Source organism: Somniosus microcephalus, chromosome 6 (assembly GCF_052327205.1).
Source record: "Somniosus microcephalus isolate GS21.2 chromosome 6, FLI_Smic_1.0, whole genome shotgun sequence".
In the NCBI taxonomy this organism is placed as follows: domain Eukaryota; kingdom Metazoa; phylum Chordata; class Chondrichthyes; order Squaliformes; family Somniosidae; genus Somniosus; species Somniosus microcephalus.
Window position 1 is genome coordinate 65,661,688 of NC_140992.1, and position 18,305 is coordinate 65,679,992.

General features: G+C 43.7%; 1 protein-coding gene across 2 annotated transcripts in view; it reads left to right on the plus strand.

The window, feature by feature from the left end:
• The window catches only part of LOC147115772 (neutral cholesterol ester hydrolase 1-like), a 46,124-nt gene extending 35,337 nt beyond the window's left edge, over nucleotides 1-10,787 (plus strand). For both annotated transcript variants that reach the window (XM_085990312.1, XM_085990311.1), the window contains one exon: nucleotides 5,598-10,787. In XM_085990312.1, coding sequence (XP_085846438.1) covers nucleotides 5,598-6,215 — 618 coding nt within the window. In that variant the 3' untranslated portion in view covers nucleotides 6,216-10,787. The remainder of the gene's footprint in view (nucleotides 1-5,597) is intronic.
• Nucleotides 10,788-18,305: the final 7,518 nt, after the last annotated feature.

An 18,305-nucleotide genomic window follows, 5' to 3' on the forward strand; every position in this document is an offset into this window, starting at 1 on the left:
GATTGAGAAATGTTCCCTCAACCACTAGCTTCTCTAAACTGCATTTCCACTATAGATTCAGGATGCTGCAAGTCTTTACACAAGTCTCCATCCAGTCTGACCTCATTACATCTCCCACCATTGACAGATCACTTCTGTCATCTCTACTTCACCTGGCATCTATTCCATCAGCATGGCTGCCCTTGAAACTCTCTCACCTTGATCCTCAGAATCCCATCATGATCAGCCCCAGCACCAGGCACACCGTCAGCAACAACACCAACCTTCTCCGCAATCACCTGATGCTGCACAGGACAGAGGGCATCAGCACCCGAGCACATTGTTGCCCAAGAGACCAGGGATGGCATCATCATGGCCAGATTTACTTCACTTGACGCTGTACACCCTGGCTGCCACATGATGGGCCAGGTTGGCACCACCCCACACCAACAACATAAAGCATTCCTACAATGTCCAAGCCATTCCTTTCACACTCATCACCATCATCTATAGCCATGAAGTGCCTGGAAAAGCTGGTCATGACACGCATAAACAGCATCATCCCCGACTCCTTGGACCTGTTCCAGTTCGCATACAGGGCGAACAGGTCTGTAGACGATGCCATCTCCCTAACACTACACACTGCCCTGGAACACCTAGACAGGAGGGACACTTACGTCAGACTGTTGTTCATTGACTACAGCTCTGCATTTAATACTATTATTCCCTCCAAGCTGGTCCTGAAACTGAGGGACCTAGGCCTGGGCACCCCTATCTGCAATTGGATTCTGGATTTCCTGACTGGCAGGCCTCAAGTGGTGAAAATAGGGAACAACACCTCATCCACTCTGGTCCTCAACTCCAGGGCGCCACAAGGCTGTTGCCTCAGTCCTTGGCTGTACTCTCTGTTTACACATGACTGTACAGCCATACACAGCAACAACCGGATTATCAAGCTTGTTGACGACACCACAGTAATTGGCCTGATAAGCAACGATGACGAGACGGAGTACAGAGATGAGATAGTCCAGCTGATGAGATGGTGCAATGACAACAACCTTGCCCTGAACGTTGGCAAGACTAAGGAGCTCATCATGGACTTCAGAAGCCACCGAAGGAACCACCGCCCCATCAGCATAGACGGGACACCAGTGGAAGTCGTCAGTTGCTTCCGATTCCTGGGACTGCAGATCTCTGATGACCTGGCTTGGAACCACAATACTGAGGCCATGCTGAAGAAGGCACACCAGCGCCTCTACCCTCTACGATGCCTGAGGAAATGCGGCATAAGCACACAGTGGCTTGTGAACTTTTACCGCGGCACCATAAGAGAGTGCCCTGACGAGTGGTGTCAATGTGTGGTATGATAACACCACTGCACAGAACAAGAAAGCCATCCAGAGAGTTGTGAATACGGCAGAAAAGACCATTGGGTGTGCACTTCTGTCCATCGAGGAGATCTTCCAGACCAGGTGCCGGAACAAGGCCCGCTCCATCATCCAGGACCCCAATCACCCTGGGCACGAACTGTTCTCCCTCCTGCGGTCCGGCCGTCGGTACCGCAGCATCCGAACCAGGACCAGTAGGTTCAAGAACAGTTTTTATCCACAGGCAGTGCGCCTACTGAACTGCTAACCGCACTGCCTCACATATTATAGTCATATTCTCCCCTCACTTTGGAACTGAATATCAAATGAACTGTGAGCGCACAAGAACATTCTTGATCACTGGACTGTGTACACATATGACTCTTGTACCCCAACCTTAACTTATAAATTATAACTCATTTGTACATTGCACACTGCATTTTAATTTATATATATTTATTTGTTTATATATAGATACTAGCTGGGGGAGCCCGGCTTTGCCAGGGCTGTTTTGGGCCGGGCGGTTTAAATCGAGTCCCAGGCTTTGGGGCCTCTCTCTGTCCCTCTGTGAATCTGCTGCCGGGCAACATTTTAAATCGAGTCCCAGGCTTTTGGGCCCTGTCTCTGTGTCCCTCTCTCAATCTGCTGCCGGGCAACATTTCTACCTTTTTAATACCTTGAAAGATGAAAGTGAAAGTACTTATAAAACGTTTTTGGTAAATCTTATGTTATTTTTAAAAGAGATACTAACTTTTTCGAAGCTGGATTAGCAGATTTTGAGCTGGAAGTAAATGGGGTTTTTAGCTTGAGGCAATGGCTGCCAGATCCCTGAGATGAAAACGATTAGTCCCGCCCACAGACGCAGCGATTGGCCAACCATCAGGCGACTGAACTGTAGGATTGGTCAATCGTGCCGGCACAGGATTGGTCGACCTTGATGCCAGTCAATCAATGCTACTTAGCAGATAATGAGTTTAATTTTGAAGGTTTTTTGCATAACGCGCGAACAATTTTTGTCCCGCCGAAACGTAAATACGCTTAGGACGGTTCTGGAATCGTCAGCTTTCTTTCGACGTAACGCACGTGTAGGTACGCTCTATAACTTTCGAGTTAATTCAAGACAGACAGACAGACGGAATGACAGACAGAAGTATCCTTTTATATATAGATAGATAGATAGATATATATTACATATATTTATACTACTATATACTTATCGTATTACATTACTATTACTTCCAGTGGTAATAGAGGCTTTTTTGCACTATTCATCATATCCTGCAACTTGGACTGTCATTGCTATACCTTCTGCTTATTTGCCTATTGTTTTTATATTTATACTTGTTTTTACTTTTGGCTTTTTATATTTTGTATACTTATATTGTGGGAGTGAGTGGGGAGTAAGCATTCCATTGTACTAGTTACATATGGCAATAAAATGATCTTGAATCTTGTGGGGGGTACCGTTATGTCTCACCCTTCACCGCAACTCACTAAGCCACTTCTAAAGGTGCACACAAATCTGTCCAAGAACGCAAAGTGTTGAAAATAAAGGTTTCAATGCTTGACACCACATTAACACAAACTTTACATGAACATTGCATAAAACACCCCAAGTGCCTACCCTTGTGTGTTGTTAGTTGGTATGATTTCTCTCAGATGAGGGCGAGTGTGAGGGGTGGCTCGTGAGATGGGGATGTGATAATGTAGATAGAGGGCGATGGGTGGAGGTGCAAGGTAAGTTGGTGTGAGTAAGGATGTGCAGGAGTAGGGTAGGGCAGGCAGAGTGATGGGGATGTGATGAGAGGCAGGATGAGGTTGAGTGGCTTTGTACTAACATTTTGTGATCTACTGAGATCATTGAAACGTTTGCGGCACTGCACCCGGGTCCTCCTGACCACATCCCTGCTTGTGCCCTCCTCTGCAATGTGCAACCAGGCTGTGTTGATTTCCGAGGGAGTCTCTTCCGCCCGTGGGAAGGGTAGAGGACCTCCCTGCGTGCTGTGACTCCCTCCATAAGCATATGGAGGAAGTCATGGGAGAGCCTGGGTGCAGCCCTGCACCTCCGTGCAGTGCTTGCAGCACTGCAGTGCTGTAGAACACGGACAGCACAAATGTCAAAAGGAAGTTGGCCATGGTCCTTTTAAGGAAACCGGCTGATGATGCGTCACTAGACCTGCTTCCTCTAATTGGCCGGGAAATGTGCTGGGCGGGCTTAACAAGCCCAACCACAGTAAATTCATTTCAGAAGCTGGGCTGGAGACAGCAGCGGGGTCCAGACCAGCCACTGACGTCACCCGCCACTGACCTTCCAAGGTTCTTAAAATCCAGCCCATTGTAAAGTTACTGCAAACTCTTCCAGTCTCTTCCCACCTACATCCGCGACTCTTCGGATGCCCTCCGCCACTTTAACAGTTTCCAGTTTCCTGGCCCTAACCGCTTCCTTTTCACCATGGACGTACAATCCCGCTACACCTCCATCCCCCACCAAGATGGCCTGAGGGTGCTCCGCTTCTTCCTTGAACAGAGGCCTGACCAGTCCCCATCCACCACCACCACCCTCCTCCACCTGGCTGAACTTGTTCTCACATTGAACAACTACTCCTTTAACTCCACTCATTTCCTCCAAATCAAAGGTGTTGCTATGGGTACCTGCATGGGTCCTAGCTATGCCTGCCTTTTCGTGGGATATGTGGAACACTCTTTGTTCCAGTCCTACTCAGGTCCCCTCCCTCACCTCTTTTTCCGATACATTGATGACTGTATCGGTGCCGTTTCTTGCTCTCGCCCTGAACTAGACAATTTCATTCACTTTGCCTCCAATTTCCACCCTTCCCTCACCTTCACATGGTCCATCTCTGACTCTTCCCTTCCCTTCCTCGACTTCTCCGTCTCCATCTCTGGGGATAGGTTATCGACCAATATTCACTACAAGCCCACTGACTCCCACAGCTACCTGGACTACACTTCCTCCCACCCCGCCTCCTGTAAGGACTCTATTCCATTCTCCCAGTTTCTCCGTCTCCGCCGTATCTGCTCCGACGATGCCACCTTCCACACCAGTGCTTCCGACATGTCTTCCTTTGTCCGCAACCGAGGATTCCCCTCTACCGTGGTTGACACGGCCCTCGACCGTGTCCGTTCTATCTCCCGCACTTCTGCCCTCACCCCTGCCCCTCCCTCCCGGAACCACGCTAGGGTTCCCCTTGTCCTCACCTTTCACCCCACCAGCCTCCACATTCAACGGATCATCCTTCGCCATTTCTGCTACCTCCAAAGTGATCCCACCACCAAACGCATCTTCCCCTCCCCTCCCCTTTCAGCATTCCGTAGGGACCGCTCCCTCCGAGACACCCTAGTCCACTCCTCTATCACCCCCAACAGCCCTTCCCCAGGCACCTTCCCGTGCAAGCGCAGGAGATGTAACACCTGCCCCTATACCTCCCCCCTTCCCACTGTCCAGGGCCCCAAACACCCCTTCCAGGTAAAACAGCGATTTACTTGTACTTCTTGCAATCTAGTATACTGTATTCGCTGCTCACGGTGTGGTCTCCTCTACATTGGGGAGACGAAACGCAGATTGGGTGACCGCTTTGCGGAACACCTCCGTTCAGTCCGTAAGGGTGACTCCGAGCTTCCGGTCGCCTGTCATTTCAATTCACCGCTCCATTCCCACTCGGACCTCACCGTCCTTGGCCTCTTGCATTGTTCCACGGAAGCTCAACGTAAGCTCGAGGAACAGCACCTCATCTTCCGATTAGGTACTTTGCAGCCTTCTGGACTCAATATCGAGTTCAACAATTTCAGATCATAACCTCGGCCCCTATTACATTTTTACTTATATTTTTTTCTACCCCTTTGTTTTGGGTCTTCCCTTCCCCCCCCCCCCCGCTCTTTTTTCTCTCTCTCCCACATGGCAGCTGTCACTCATCCTGCCAGTACACTTCACACCTAATCTCAGCCGTCTTTTGTCTCCACTGTCCTATTACCATCTCGTCTGGTTTTGAATACCTCTTTATTTCTTTTGTTCTATCGCAGCCCTGCCTTCGATCTATTATTTCCTTTCCAGTTTTGAAAAAGGGTTTCGACCCGAAACGTTGACTCTAATTTCTCTCCACGGATGTTGTCTGACCACCTGAGTTTTTCCAGCATTTTCTGTTGTTATTGCAAACTCTGTTGCATTCAAGTCTCTTCAAAATGTTTTAAACCCATCAAAAAATAATCCTTTAAACTTTTATGTTGTGTTTGTAGCTTGTTATGGACAGAAGCATCACCACTCGCCTCAAGCTTCAAGCTCTTATATATCCAGTACTTCAGGCTCTTGACTTCAATACCCCTTCCTATCAACAGAATATGGCTGCACCTATCTTGTACAAACAGGTCATGGCCCGTTTCTGGCTGGAGTACCTGAATGGTGACCCGAGCTTTGTCCATGCAATGTTGGTCAACAACCACACCGCTTCAGACCTAAGTCAGCTGACTTCTATCCGAGCTCACTTAAACTGGACTTCTCTTCTACCACAATCGTTTAAAAAGAACTACAAACCTGTCATCCAGGTAATGGGAAGTCCACAGGTTATCGAGGAGTTGCCAGCATTGCTGGACCCAAGATCAGCTCCACTAATTGCAGATAAAGAAATCCTGCAGTTGTTACCAAGGGCCTACATCCTGACCTGTGAACATGATATTCTAAGGGATGATGGAATAATGTATGCAAAGCGCTTAGAAGATGCTGGAATAGAAGTGACTCTTGACCATTATGAAGATGGATTCCATGGTGCCATGATATTTGCACTGCCACCTACCAACTTTGACGTGGGAAATAGGATCATGAACAACTATATAAACTGGCTGGACAAAAATTTGTGAACTTTTGGTCAGGGGTTGGGAAGCTGCAATAGAAAATGTTGTTACTGCAAGCTGTTCTTTTGAAAAAGACCTACATATTTATGCAATGCAACTATCCAATGCAAATTTGTGTTATAGAATTACTGAAGCTATCTTGTTGGGCTTGATCCAGTTATAACGTGCAATCTATATACTGTACAGCACTACAGCAAATCTGTAGCAAGACCAGGCATAATTTGGGAAGAAGTAGCTGTGTTAGCTATTGGCAAGGTTTTGAATAGTGCTCAGAATGTCGTGCCTAGCATCTCATTTACTTCTAAGGTTGACACATATGTGAAGAAATCATTAGGTCAGCAATGTTTTGTGATAATCTTCAGTGTCATTGATGGAAACTGTCTTTTTGGCAAACTGAATGAAGGATCATTTTAAATATATAAAGGTTACCTGTGGTCACTGACAGTATAGAAATTTGTCATGTGTGCACTTGAATGATTATGAACAAAACAAACCTGTGTAGTTATGTAAAACTCCTGGAACTGCAGTGGAACTCCCACAAGATCAACTTTGATGGGATCAAACTGTTAAGTTCCAAATTTAAAAAGAACCGTCTTGACACATGCAAGAGATGAAAATTTACTTACAGTTAATGAGAGTACTTTCAGTAACAGTTTTTGTGTACAAAGACCACCAATTACATTTAATAGTTATTGATAAAGTTATAGATTACGATAATCTTGCACCCATCTTTTTCAACTACCAAAGTAGCTCATCTCATCAATCAACAATCTACAGTCAAATGACACAAATGTCTGTTAGAAGATACGTTCGCCTAGTCTGACCGGTTGATGCAAGTTGACATCCATCTATCAAGGATTAATGTCTGTAGTATAATCACCACAAATTTGAATGATAATCTGCTGTTGATTATTTTTATTAAATGACACCGTCAGCAGTTTAAGAAAAAACTTCCCCCAAAATTGAGTAATTTCAAAGCACTAATCTCACTTTAGGTTTCAACTGACTGTTAAAATTTGCTCGAAGTCCACCATTTTGTTCTTGTCACCTGAACCGCCCGATGAGATTGGTGCCTTGTAATCACTCCTGCATGTTTATTATTCTCTATTTAACTTCAATTTATACACAATATAAAATTATTTTTGGTTGGGAATATTGAAATTAATGTTATTGGGTCTATACTCTATTGCAGTAATCAGAATGATTTTATTTTGTCTGAAAACCATTTCCAGTTATAGAAAAAGCAGTATATTTAGCGGTCAGTTTTACAGTTTTTTTTTGCTAATTTTTGTGTTATTTATTTTCCTGATCATGCTGAAATGCTATCTTAAAAAACAATCAATTAATTTGCTGCTGTTGAAGATTTTTCTGTTGTTAACTGCTTGATACAACATAAGTGAATACTGCTAAGAGCTTCGGTATGAAATATGCCAACATTACACGTTGATATAAAATTGTACTGTGCCAGAGTAGCAGAATGAAGATTTGCACCTGTGGTTTCCGGCTTCGCGAGTGTCTGATCTCAGTTGGGTTGTTGGCAGGGCTGTCACACTTGCCCACAGGAAATGCTTAAGTACTATATTACATAACTAGGCTGTGGGGTAGATCACACAGCTGGGACTTCAATTGCTCAAGGTTATAGGTCCAGTGGACATTAGCTGGGGAGGGGGTGGAGAAACCAAAGATATGTAAATTTTAAAAATAGATTCACAATTCAGAAAGATTATTTGATGTACAAAGAGCAATATGTAAGGCTCCAGACTTGATTTAGGATTATTGTAAATTGTAATTAAGCTGTCCTAACATCTTTGGTTTAGACTAAGCAAAATATTTGAAACTGTTTTGATCATTTTGATTCCTATCCTTACTGTGCTGTTACATTCATGTTGTTTTATTGGGGGGGGGATGATGTCACATATTGCAAATGTAATTAGTCACCTTAATGGATTTTTTAATAGGGAAACAGTAACATTTTCATGTTACTGTTCAACTGGTTCATGATCCCATCACATCATTAACTAGTTTGTGGCTCACACCTTAGAACAACGGTTCTTGATATCTTTTTTAAGCAATTAATTTGTATAAAAGATCACTGAATAATCAATATTAATGCTGCAATTAATTATGGTTGCTGAAAAAGTTCAGGTCTGCTCACTCAATGTTGATTTGAGAGTGAATCTACTATATAAAGTTTTTGCTTGTTGCTACTATGACTAACTCATTTTAAGTTTACACTCAGTTTGAAAGTAGTTTGGCTCTGTACTTGCACATTTAAACATTCCCCCACCAGTTCCTTCTCTCCTCTCCTGAAAGCAGTGACTCATCCTGGGTGTGGTTGCAAAAGTCCTCTGATATCTTATCTAAATGGTTGTTTTTCAGGGGAGCCTGGACTGTGTTGGCAGGGCCAGCACAGCCAAGCTTGATCCTTTCCTCACATGATGCCTATGCATATCCAGGAGTCACTTGATGGTGATCAGGAGTGAGGATCCTAGCCAGTTATTTTTGACTGAGGTCAATTGTAGTGTCTTCCTCGATTGTACGGCTCAGGATTACAATGTGAGTTACCCACTGAGCCAACAGGAAAGCTTTAGATAGTTTTTAAAACTAACTTTTCATTTTCACTTTAATTACAGATCAGTATATGGAAACCAATTAAAAATGTGTTCATATAATGTTTTAAACCACACAATTGATCGTTTTAGCACTTAGGCTTCTGGAAAAATAACCATTGCTGTGGTAAAGCCCTGAATTGGACCTACACTTTGTTCAGAATTCCTCAATTTTATCACCTCATACTTCCCTTTTAGATGGGATTACATTTTGGGAACATGGCTTATGGACCAGTAAAAATACAAATAGCAATCAGCCAGTCAAATTGAGTGGCCAAAAGTAAAACCATTTGAGAGTGCTAAATTTGGCAGTTGGGATGGAGGATAAAAGATGTTAGAATCAGTATGAAAGATGTAAATACAAGAGGATTAAAAAAAAACTGTTTCAAGTGTAGAGATTTCTGTATATAGTGATTTATTATCTGTTTAAGTTATATTGTTTACATTTAAACCCAGTGCCTGTGATGGTAATACTCAGGATCACATTGCTGAACAGAACTGCTCACTTGCAGCAATGGATTTCTAGGTGGTTTGGTATAATCGCCAGGGAAAAATAAATTAAAATAATTGTTTGAAATATATATAGGAAGGAAATCCGTGTGAATTCTTATATAGAATGTGGTATCATTTAAACATGAACAAAGATACAATTGCAATTTGCCAAGAGCTGTATTATCTGATAACACAAATTCAAGTTTTGTCCTGGCACATGACTTTTTAAATTATTAACAGGAACCTGGCTTATAACAGAAAAAAATATAAGGAAACTAACCAGTTTTTAAAAAAAAATAGCTATTTATGTAACTCAAGAGCTAGTAAGATAACATCAGAAGGACTGATACAAAAGCAAAATACTGCGGATGCTAGAAATCACAGCTACCTGGACTACACTTCCTCCCACCCCGCTTCCTGTAAGGACTCTATTCCATTCTCCCAGTTTCTCCGTCTCCGCTGCATCTGCTCGGACGATGCTACCTTCCATAATAGTGCTTTCCCGCACCCCCCCCCCCCCCCCCGAGCTTCCGGTCACCTGTCACTTTAATTCTCCGCTCCACTCCCACTCTGACCTCTCCATCCTCGGCCTCTTACACTGTTCCAATGAAGCTCAACGTAAGCTCGAGGAACAGCATCTCTTTCGATTAGGCACTTTACAGCCTTCTGGACTCAACATTGAGCTCAACAATTTCAGACCATAACCTCTGTCCCATTTTTTTTCTCTCTCTCACATGGCAGCTGTCGATCATTCTGCCATTGCCATTTACACTTCATCAAGAGTCATCTTTTGTTTCTTAACTTGTCCCATTACCATCTCCTTTTGCCTTGCACGATCATCCCTTTTATTTCTTAATCTCTCCTGCCTTCCATCCTATCACAGACCTTCCCTTTTGTTCTTTCCTCCCCTACCCGCCGCCCCCCCCCCCCCCCCCCACCTCGCTGCTCCTACACTTGCTTAAAAACCTGTTCCATCTCCAACTTTGTATAGATGAAGATGGATCCCAGTAACTCTGGCTGTTAGAACAAGCCATCTTAAACTAGCAGGCATCAGGGATACATTTTCATCGCCCAAACTAGACAGTCTGATCAGATGTCTTATCCCACAACAAATGCATAATGACCATTGAACGTTCCCATATATTGTTTAAAAATAACACTTCAATAAAAAAGCACCTATAATGTGTTTTTAAATTGTGATAGTAACAAACAGCAGAACTCTACTTATTAATCATCAGGTAGGGAATATATAGCTGGACAATGGACAAAATGCTATTTATTTTTTCCCCCAAAAGGGCCAAATGTGAGGCTTGAAATGACCTAATTCAGATTACAAGGTTTTCCTTTTGACTCTGTACTTATGCTGTGTTTTACTGTATTTAAATTAAACTTTTCAGTTTGTTTTATTGTATTGTGGCTGTATACAATTAAAGTGCACTTTAAAATAAGTAAGGCAAATAAAAACTAAAATTGATAACTTTGAAAGAAATTTGGAAACATTTATTTAAATAATAATGACCTTGTTTCAAATTATGATTAGTTACTCTGGTAGTGACCAGAAATTTGAAAACATGGGCCATTTTTATATCTATTTTGCCATCAGAATTTTAAGTGATTTGTTTCCTCACTGTCGTGTCTGTTATCCAGATCAGCTATAGACAAGTCAGAGGATTAAGCATCTCCGTTTCCAGTGCTGGCATGATTAAGACATGCCAGTGAAAAATCTGTCCGCTTATATTCACGATCACATTTTTGGATTGTTTACATAGATCATTTTTGCACACTATATGATAAAATTTAGACAATACATATTTTAATAACAGTATGTGCATAATTGATGAGTTTACATTTTGACCATTCCTCATAATGACTAATCATCCTAAATACAGTGTTGAATTTTCAACAGTTTATTCTGTATAACTGAAATACATATCCTAACTATAAAATGTGGCTGCATTAACCCTGTACTTCTGATCTTCTGCACCCAAAGACTTTTTTTATTCCTTCATGGGATCTGGGCATCACTGGCAAGGCCAGCACTTATTTCCCATCCTTAGTTGCCCTTGAGAAGGTGGTGGTGAGCCACCTTCTTGAACCGCTGCAGTCTGTGTGGTGAAGGTACTCCCGCAGTGCTGTTAGGTCGGGAGTTCCAGGATTTTGACCCAGCGACAATGAAGGATCGGCGTGTGACTTGGCGGTGGTGGTGTTCCCTACTTCTGCCTACTGCTGTCCCTACTTCAGCCCATCTGCTGCTGAAACCCTCAACTTTGCATTTGTCACCCCCAAATTTCAGTGTTCCAGTGCTCTCCTGTCTAGTCTCCCATCCACCGCCGTCTACAGACTTCAGCTCAGCCAAAACTCTGTTGCCTATATCCTATCATGCACCAAGTCCCACTTGCCCATGACCTCTGTCCTTACTAAGCAACATTCCTTACTAAGCAACATTGCTTCCTAGTCCGCCAATGTTTCAAATTTAAAATTCTTATCCTCCTTGAGTCACCATTGACAGGAAACTTAACTGGATCAGCCATATAAATACTGTGGCTGCAAGAGCAGGTCAGAGGCTGGGTATTCTGCGGCGAGTGTCTCACTTTCAGACTTCTCAAAGTCTTTCCACCATCTACAAGGCACAAGTCAGAAGTGTGATGGAATACTCTCCACTTGCCTGTATGAGTGCAATTCCAACAACACTCAAGAAGTTCAACACCATCCAAGACAAAGCAGCCCACTTGATTTGCACCCCATCCACCACCTTAAAACATTCACTCCCTCCACCACCAGCACACCGTGTCTGCAATGTGTACCATGTACAAGATGCACTGCAGCAACTCGCTAAGGCTTCGTCAGCACCTCCCAAACTTGCAACCTCTACCACCTAGGAAGACAAGGGCAGCAGGTGCACGGAAACACCAGCACCTCCAAGTTACACATCAGCCTGACTTGGAAATATATCGCCATTCCTTCATCGTCGCTGGGTCAAAATCCCGTAACTCCCTTCCCAACAGCACTGTGGAAGTACCTTCACCACAAGGACTGCAGTGGTTCAAGAAGGTGGCTCACTACCACCTTCTCGAGGGCAATTAGGGATGGGCAATAAATGCTCGCCTTGCTAGTGACACCCAAATCCCAGGAATGAATTTTAAAAAAAAATTAAATCCCTCCATTGCTTTACTCCTCCCATCTCTATAACCTCCTCTATGCTATAACTCCCTGCCCCCCACCCCCAAACTCTGTTCTGCTGACTCTTGTGCCTCCCTCCACCCTTTGCCCCATCATTGGTGACCATGGCCTAGAAATTCAGTTAGGGGGGCCCAGCTCGCCTAGGCGCCGGAATTACCGCTGCGCGCGGAGCCACTTGCGCCAGCGGGATATTCAGTTTGAGCGCCCCAAGTGGAAGCCGTCCGCTAAACAAGGGTTTCGGCGCCCCGCTTGGGGCGCTGAAACTGAATATCGGCATGCAAAGTGCTGCAGCGCCACCCGCTGCGGCACGGCACGGCAGCCTGCGGTACTGCAGGCCTTCCTCTCACTCTTAAGGGGGAGGTGCCTGCAACAGCACGATCCCCGCTCGCGAGTGCCGGCAAATGAGCCCGGCACCAAGGAGAAGTGCCGGGCTCTTTGAAAACAGCCGGCAATGCCGCGGGGGTGGGGGGGGGTGTAGGAGGCCGGGGACGGAGGTGCGGGCAGGCAGCCGCCGAAAAAGCGGCCGGCCGCACTTCCACCTTAACTCGCCCCACTACCGGCACAGGTAGGCCCCGTGTACCAGTCGCTGTTTGCGGCCAGCGCGGGGGAGGCGGCAGCGACCAAATATGGCCAGCGGGGCGATAGCGGCGCTGCGCACACCGATGACGTCATCGGTGGTGGCGCAGCGCTACTGGCTAACGCCGCCATTAGCGCCCCGCTAAATATCGCGGTAGGTTTGCACAGTGGCGCAAAAGCCCTCTTTGGGCGCAAACTGGTGGCGCAGGCCACTGAATTTCTAGGCCCATATCTTCAGCTGGCTAGGCCCCATGCTCTGGAATTCCCTCCTAAATCTCTCTGACTTCATCTCCCTCTCTGCCTTTAAGATCCTCCTTGAAATCCATCTGACCACTCCCCAATATCGCCTTTGGTTTGCATCCAATTTTTCCTTATGCTACTGTGAAGCATTTTGGGATATTTTCCTACAGCACTATATCAATTCAAGTTGTTGTAGTAGTACTACACATTGCGATTGTCATATTCAATGATTATTGTATCAAAGAAAAGACATTGTTTAAATGTGTGTCAGTTTAATATATAGTGGTATTATAGAAATCCGCTTTTTTGTTTGAATCATAAATGTTTTGTACATCGGTCAAAAGATTCTCTTACTCTCCTTCCAATATTTATCTTATTTTAACAGACTGTTGTTAAGATTAACCAATTTGTTGATTCTCTGGTCTTTCAAATAATCAGGATCGAGTGCAAACCAATATGGTGGGTGTAAAGTCTGTGTGTTATATTGCGAATTACTACACAGACCACAAGAGTAAACTTTAACAGGACTTTACTATTCGAAGGTCAGGGCGGATCTGCCCAATAACTCATTACACAGCACTTATATACCGGTGTGGTCACCACCGGTATTACAGTATACAGCAGCCAAGATAAAGTAGTGCAACACCTAAAATAGTTCTCTTAAAGGTGGACGGTTACATACAATAGTTCCCTTAAAGGTAGAACGGTTACATACACTACAGTGGGTATATTGTGTTTAAGACGGAATAAAACACACTAGTTATACAGCAAAAACATACGACTGTGACAAGCAGCTGATACCGGTCCCGATCGGACAGATGGCTGGCGTGCGCGAACAGCTCTTCGGCTTACGGCCTTTCTTCCTCTCTCCTAGAACGGCCAAGAGTGTTAAACTAAGGTCAGCATGGGTCCACCTGTGGAAGAGTGTTAGACCATTGAACACTCTTGGAAGCTCTCCACTTCACCATCTGTGCCAAGGGCTTTTTGGGTCTTGCTTTTATTTTCTTTTTTAGGGGTGGACCTGATGTAAAATATGGACAGGACCATTTAACCTGCAAGGGTTCTTAAACCAAGGTGCCCAATGGTATGTTGAGTTCTTTGTCTTAACTTTCAGATAAAAGCACTCCCCTAAGACGTCTCATGCTCTTCCCTCGCATGTCTTTCCTGTTTATACATTCTGAAGGCCCATCCATCTGATTTCCTATCTCTCCCATCCTTATCCTCCCAAGTTTGGAGTCAGACATGCCATTCTTGGCCTTCGGATGTTCGTAGCTGCTTGTTATCAGTTATGTTCACGCTGTTCATATAGTTTTAGTTATGCAAAACTAACTCTTTCATTCCATTATCAGACTATTGTACCATGGAATGAATCATTAAATTCCCAAAGATATCCTCTATTCTATTCTCACACACACTGGTTAACTTACGCATTTTGAAGCAGCTTTGTTAAACAAAGTCAAAATCCTAACTTAGTATTATAATATAGTTATTAGCAATAATGGAAGAAACGTAGGCGTTGAGCCTTAGTTGGTTAAACTAAAGATACATAAAACAAAGTCAAAATCCTAACTTAAAAACAGCAGATAGCTAGCATGGGAAGCAAGGTCATATATGACTTGTCACGGGGCAGGGTGCAGAATGTTATAACATCCGCAGGGAACCAAAACATAAGCAAATTCTAAGCATCTATCCAGCTATTCTGATACTTTCTGAAGAGACACTTTTGTCTCAAGTGCTAGTACAGGGTACAATCATCTAAACACAGTATTATTCATGTCACAATTTCATTCGCATAACCATATACATTTCAGATACCCCTAATTTCTAACACTGTATCCTGTTTTCTAGACATTATATATAAATAAATGCTTGAGATTTAGATAATTGTTGAGAAATTACACTAATTTGGGTTTCAACAAAGTTCAGGGGCCTCTATGGTTGAATAATTCAAGAATATGATTTGTACTAACAGTCTCAAAAACTGCTCCTTAGTAGTTACAGACTTGAGCACAAATCATCCTATTTCAAGGATAAACATTTTGTGACGAGAATGAAATGGTATGTGGAGGGGAACAGATTCACCAGAGTGATACCTGGGATGGCAGGAATGACGTATGAAGAGAGATTGAGTCAATTGGGCTTGTATTTGCTAGAGTTTAGAAGAATGAGGGGATCTCATTGAAACTTATAAAAATTCTAACAGGACTAGACAGACTAGATGCAGGAAGGATGTTCCCGATGGTGGGGGAGTCCAGAACCAGGGGTCACAGTCTAAGGATAAGGGGTAAGCCATTTAGGACTGAGATGAGGAGGAATTTCTTCACCCAGAGAGTGGTGAACCTGTGGAATTCTCTACCACACAAGGCAGTTGAGGCCAATTCATTAAATATATTCAAGAAGGAGTTAGATATATTAAGGCTAAAGGGATCAGGGGATATGGGGAGAAAGCAGTGACACGGTACTGAATTTGGATGATCAGCCATGATCTCATTAAATGGCGGAACAGGCTCGAGGGGCCGAATGGCCTACTCCTGCTCCTATCTTCTATGTTTCTATGTGATCTGTATTACTAATAATGAAGTATGAAAATAACTAGGCCAGGGATGACGGTGAGTGAGTGAACAAATACCTAACATGATTCAATGATGATTTGGGGAGAGTGGAGCTGGATTGGTACTTAATTGCATTCTTTCATTAACAAGGTTACATTACCAGTACAGATTAAAAGCGAACTGGCAATTTAAAGGTTTAAAACAAAATTGTACAAAAGTAATTAATTATACAGGAACAATTACAATATGAGCAAATCACTTGCACTATTCATAATCTCCCTTTTCACAGTTCCTGACATTGTTTCATGTTTTGCTAAATAATATCCTGTTACTAACTATAACATTTATTTGGGGCGAGGGATGGGAAGAAATTTCTGCTCCTCAAAGCAAGGAATACCAGAGCTAAATAATATGACACTTATGGGTACTTGCGTCTGCATAAAGAACTCCTAGATCAAGAATAGTACAAAATGGCTCCAAAGCATCTTTCCTCTGCTCTGCCCAACAATGTGCCTTAACCTTAACTTCAAAAGAGCATTGCCCATTGCACCAGTGTGAATTGCCCACAGCATGTATCATTATCATCTCTCAGATAGAAACTGTCAATTTGCACATTTGATTAGTTTTGTGCCATACAGCTGTAAGGAACAGGATTGGAATTACTCAAAGGGAAGAATTTCATCCCAACAGTCTGAGCTGGATTTGAACCTGAGTTTTAGTGAATGGGTAGCGTATCGGACCATCTAATTCTCCCCTTCCAATTCATATGAACACAACCATCAGTTTTTGATGCATCTGCCAGTTATCACATTTTTTGCCTGAGTCAGAAGGTTGTAGCTTCAAGCCCACCTATGGACCTTAGCATGTAATCTTGGCTGATAATGCTGCACTGAAGGAGCATTGCATTGTCAGAGATGCTGTTTTTTTAGATAAGACATTAAACCGAGGCCTTGCCTTTCTGCTCAAGTGGATTTAGAAAAATCCCATTACGCTATTTGAAGAGGAGCTGTCCTAGGCAACATTCCTTCCTTCCTCAATCATCACCATCAAAACAATTATTTGGTCATCCATTCATTTGCTGGTTGTGGGATCTTATTGTGTACAAGTTTGCCTGACTAACAACAGTGATTGCACTTCAAAAGGGAATTCACTGGTTGTAAAGTGCTTTGGAACATCCTGAGGATGTGATAAGGCACTATATAAATAAAAGTTCTTTCTTTGAAGCTGTAAGTTAGACAGTCTCTAAACTCAGGTTGTGGTTGTTGTAAGACTCAATCTGTGTAGTTCATGAAATGTTAGAGTCCATTATTAAGGAGACAGTAATGGGACATTTGGATAAACATAATTTAATAGGACAAACTCAGCATGGTTTCATGAAGCGGAAGTCATGTTTGACAAATTTGCTTGAGTTCTTTGAGGAAGTAACATACAGGGTGTCACTTTGGTGGCAAAAACAGGAAGGCAGATTATTATTTGAATGGCAATAGATTGGGAGAAGGGGAAGTGCAAAGAGACCTGGGTGTTCTTGTGCACCAGTCGCTGAAGGTAAGTATGCAGGTGCAGCAGGCGGTTAAGAAGGCAAATGGTATGTTGACCTTCGTAGCAAGAGGGTTCGAGTACAGGAACAAGGATGTCTTGCTACAGTTGTACAGGGCCTTGGTGAGACCGCACCTTGAGTACTGTGTGCAGTTTTGGTCGCCTTACCTGAGGAAGGATGTTCTTGCCATGGAAGGAGTGCAGCGAAGATTCACCAGGCTGATACCTGGGATGGCAGGAATGACGTATGAGGAGAGATTGTGTCGATTGGGCTTATACTCACTGGAGTTTAGAAGATGGAGAGGGGATCTCGTCGAAACTTATAAAATTCTGTCAGGCCTGGACAGACTAAATGCAGGAAGGATGTTTATGATGGCCGGGGAGTCCAGAACCAGGGGTCATAGTCTAAGGATAAGGGGTAAGCCATTTAGGACTGAAATGAGGAGGAATTTCTTCACCCAGAGAGTGGTGAACCTGTGGAATTCTCTACCACAGAGGGCGGTGGAGGCCAGTTCATTAAATATATTCAAAAAAGAGTTGGATATATTTCTTAAGGCTAAAGGGATCAAGGGATATGGGGAGAAGGCAGGGACAGGGTACTGAATTTGGATGATCAGCCATGATTGCATTGAATGGTGGAGCAGGCTCGAAGGGCCGAATGGCCTACTCCTGCTCCTATGTTTCTATAAAGGGGAAGCAGTGGACGAAGTGTATTTAGGCTTCCAAAAGGCATTTGACAAGGTGCCACACAAAAGATTATTGCTCAAGATAAAAAATCACGGGATTGGGGGTAATATTCTGGCGTGGGTGGAGGATTGGCTCTCTAACAGAAAGCAGAGAGTTGGGATAAATGGTTAGTTCTCAGACTGGCAATCAGTAACTAGTGGTGTTCCGCAGGGGTCAGTGCTGGG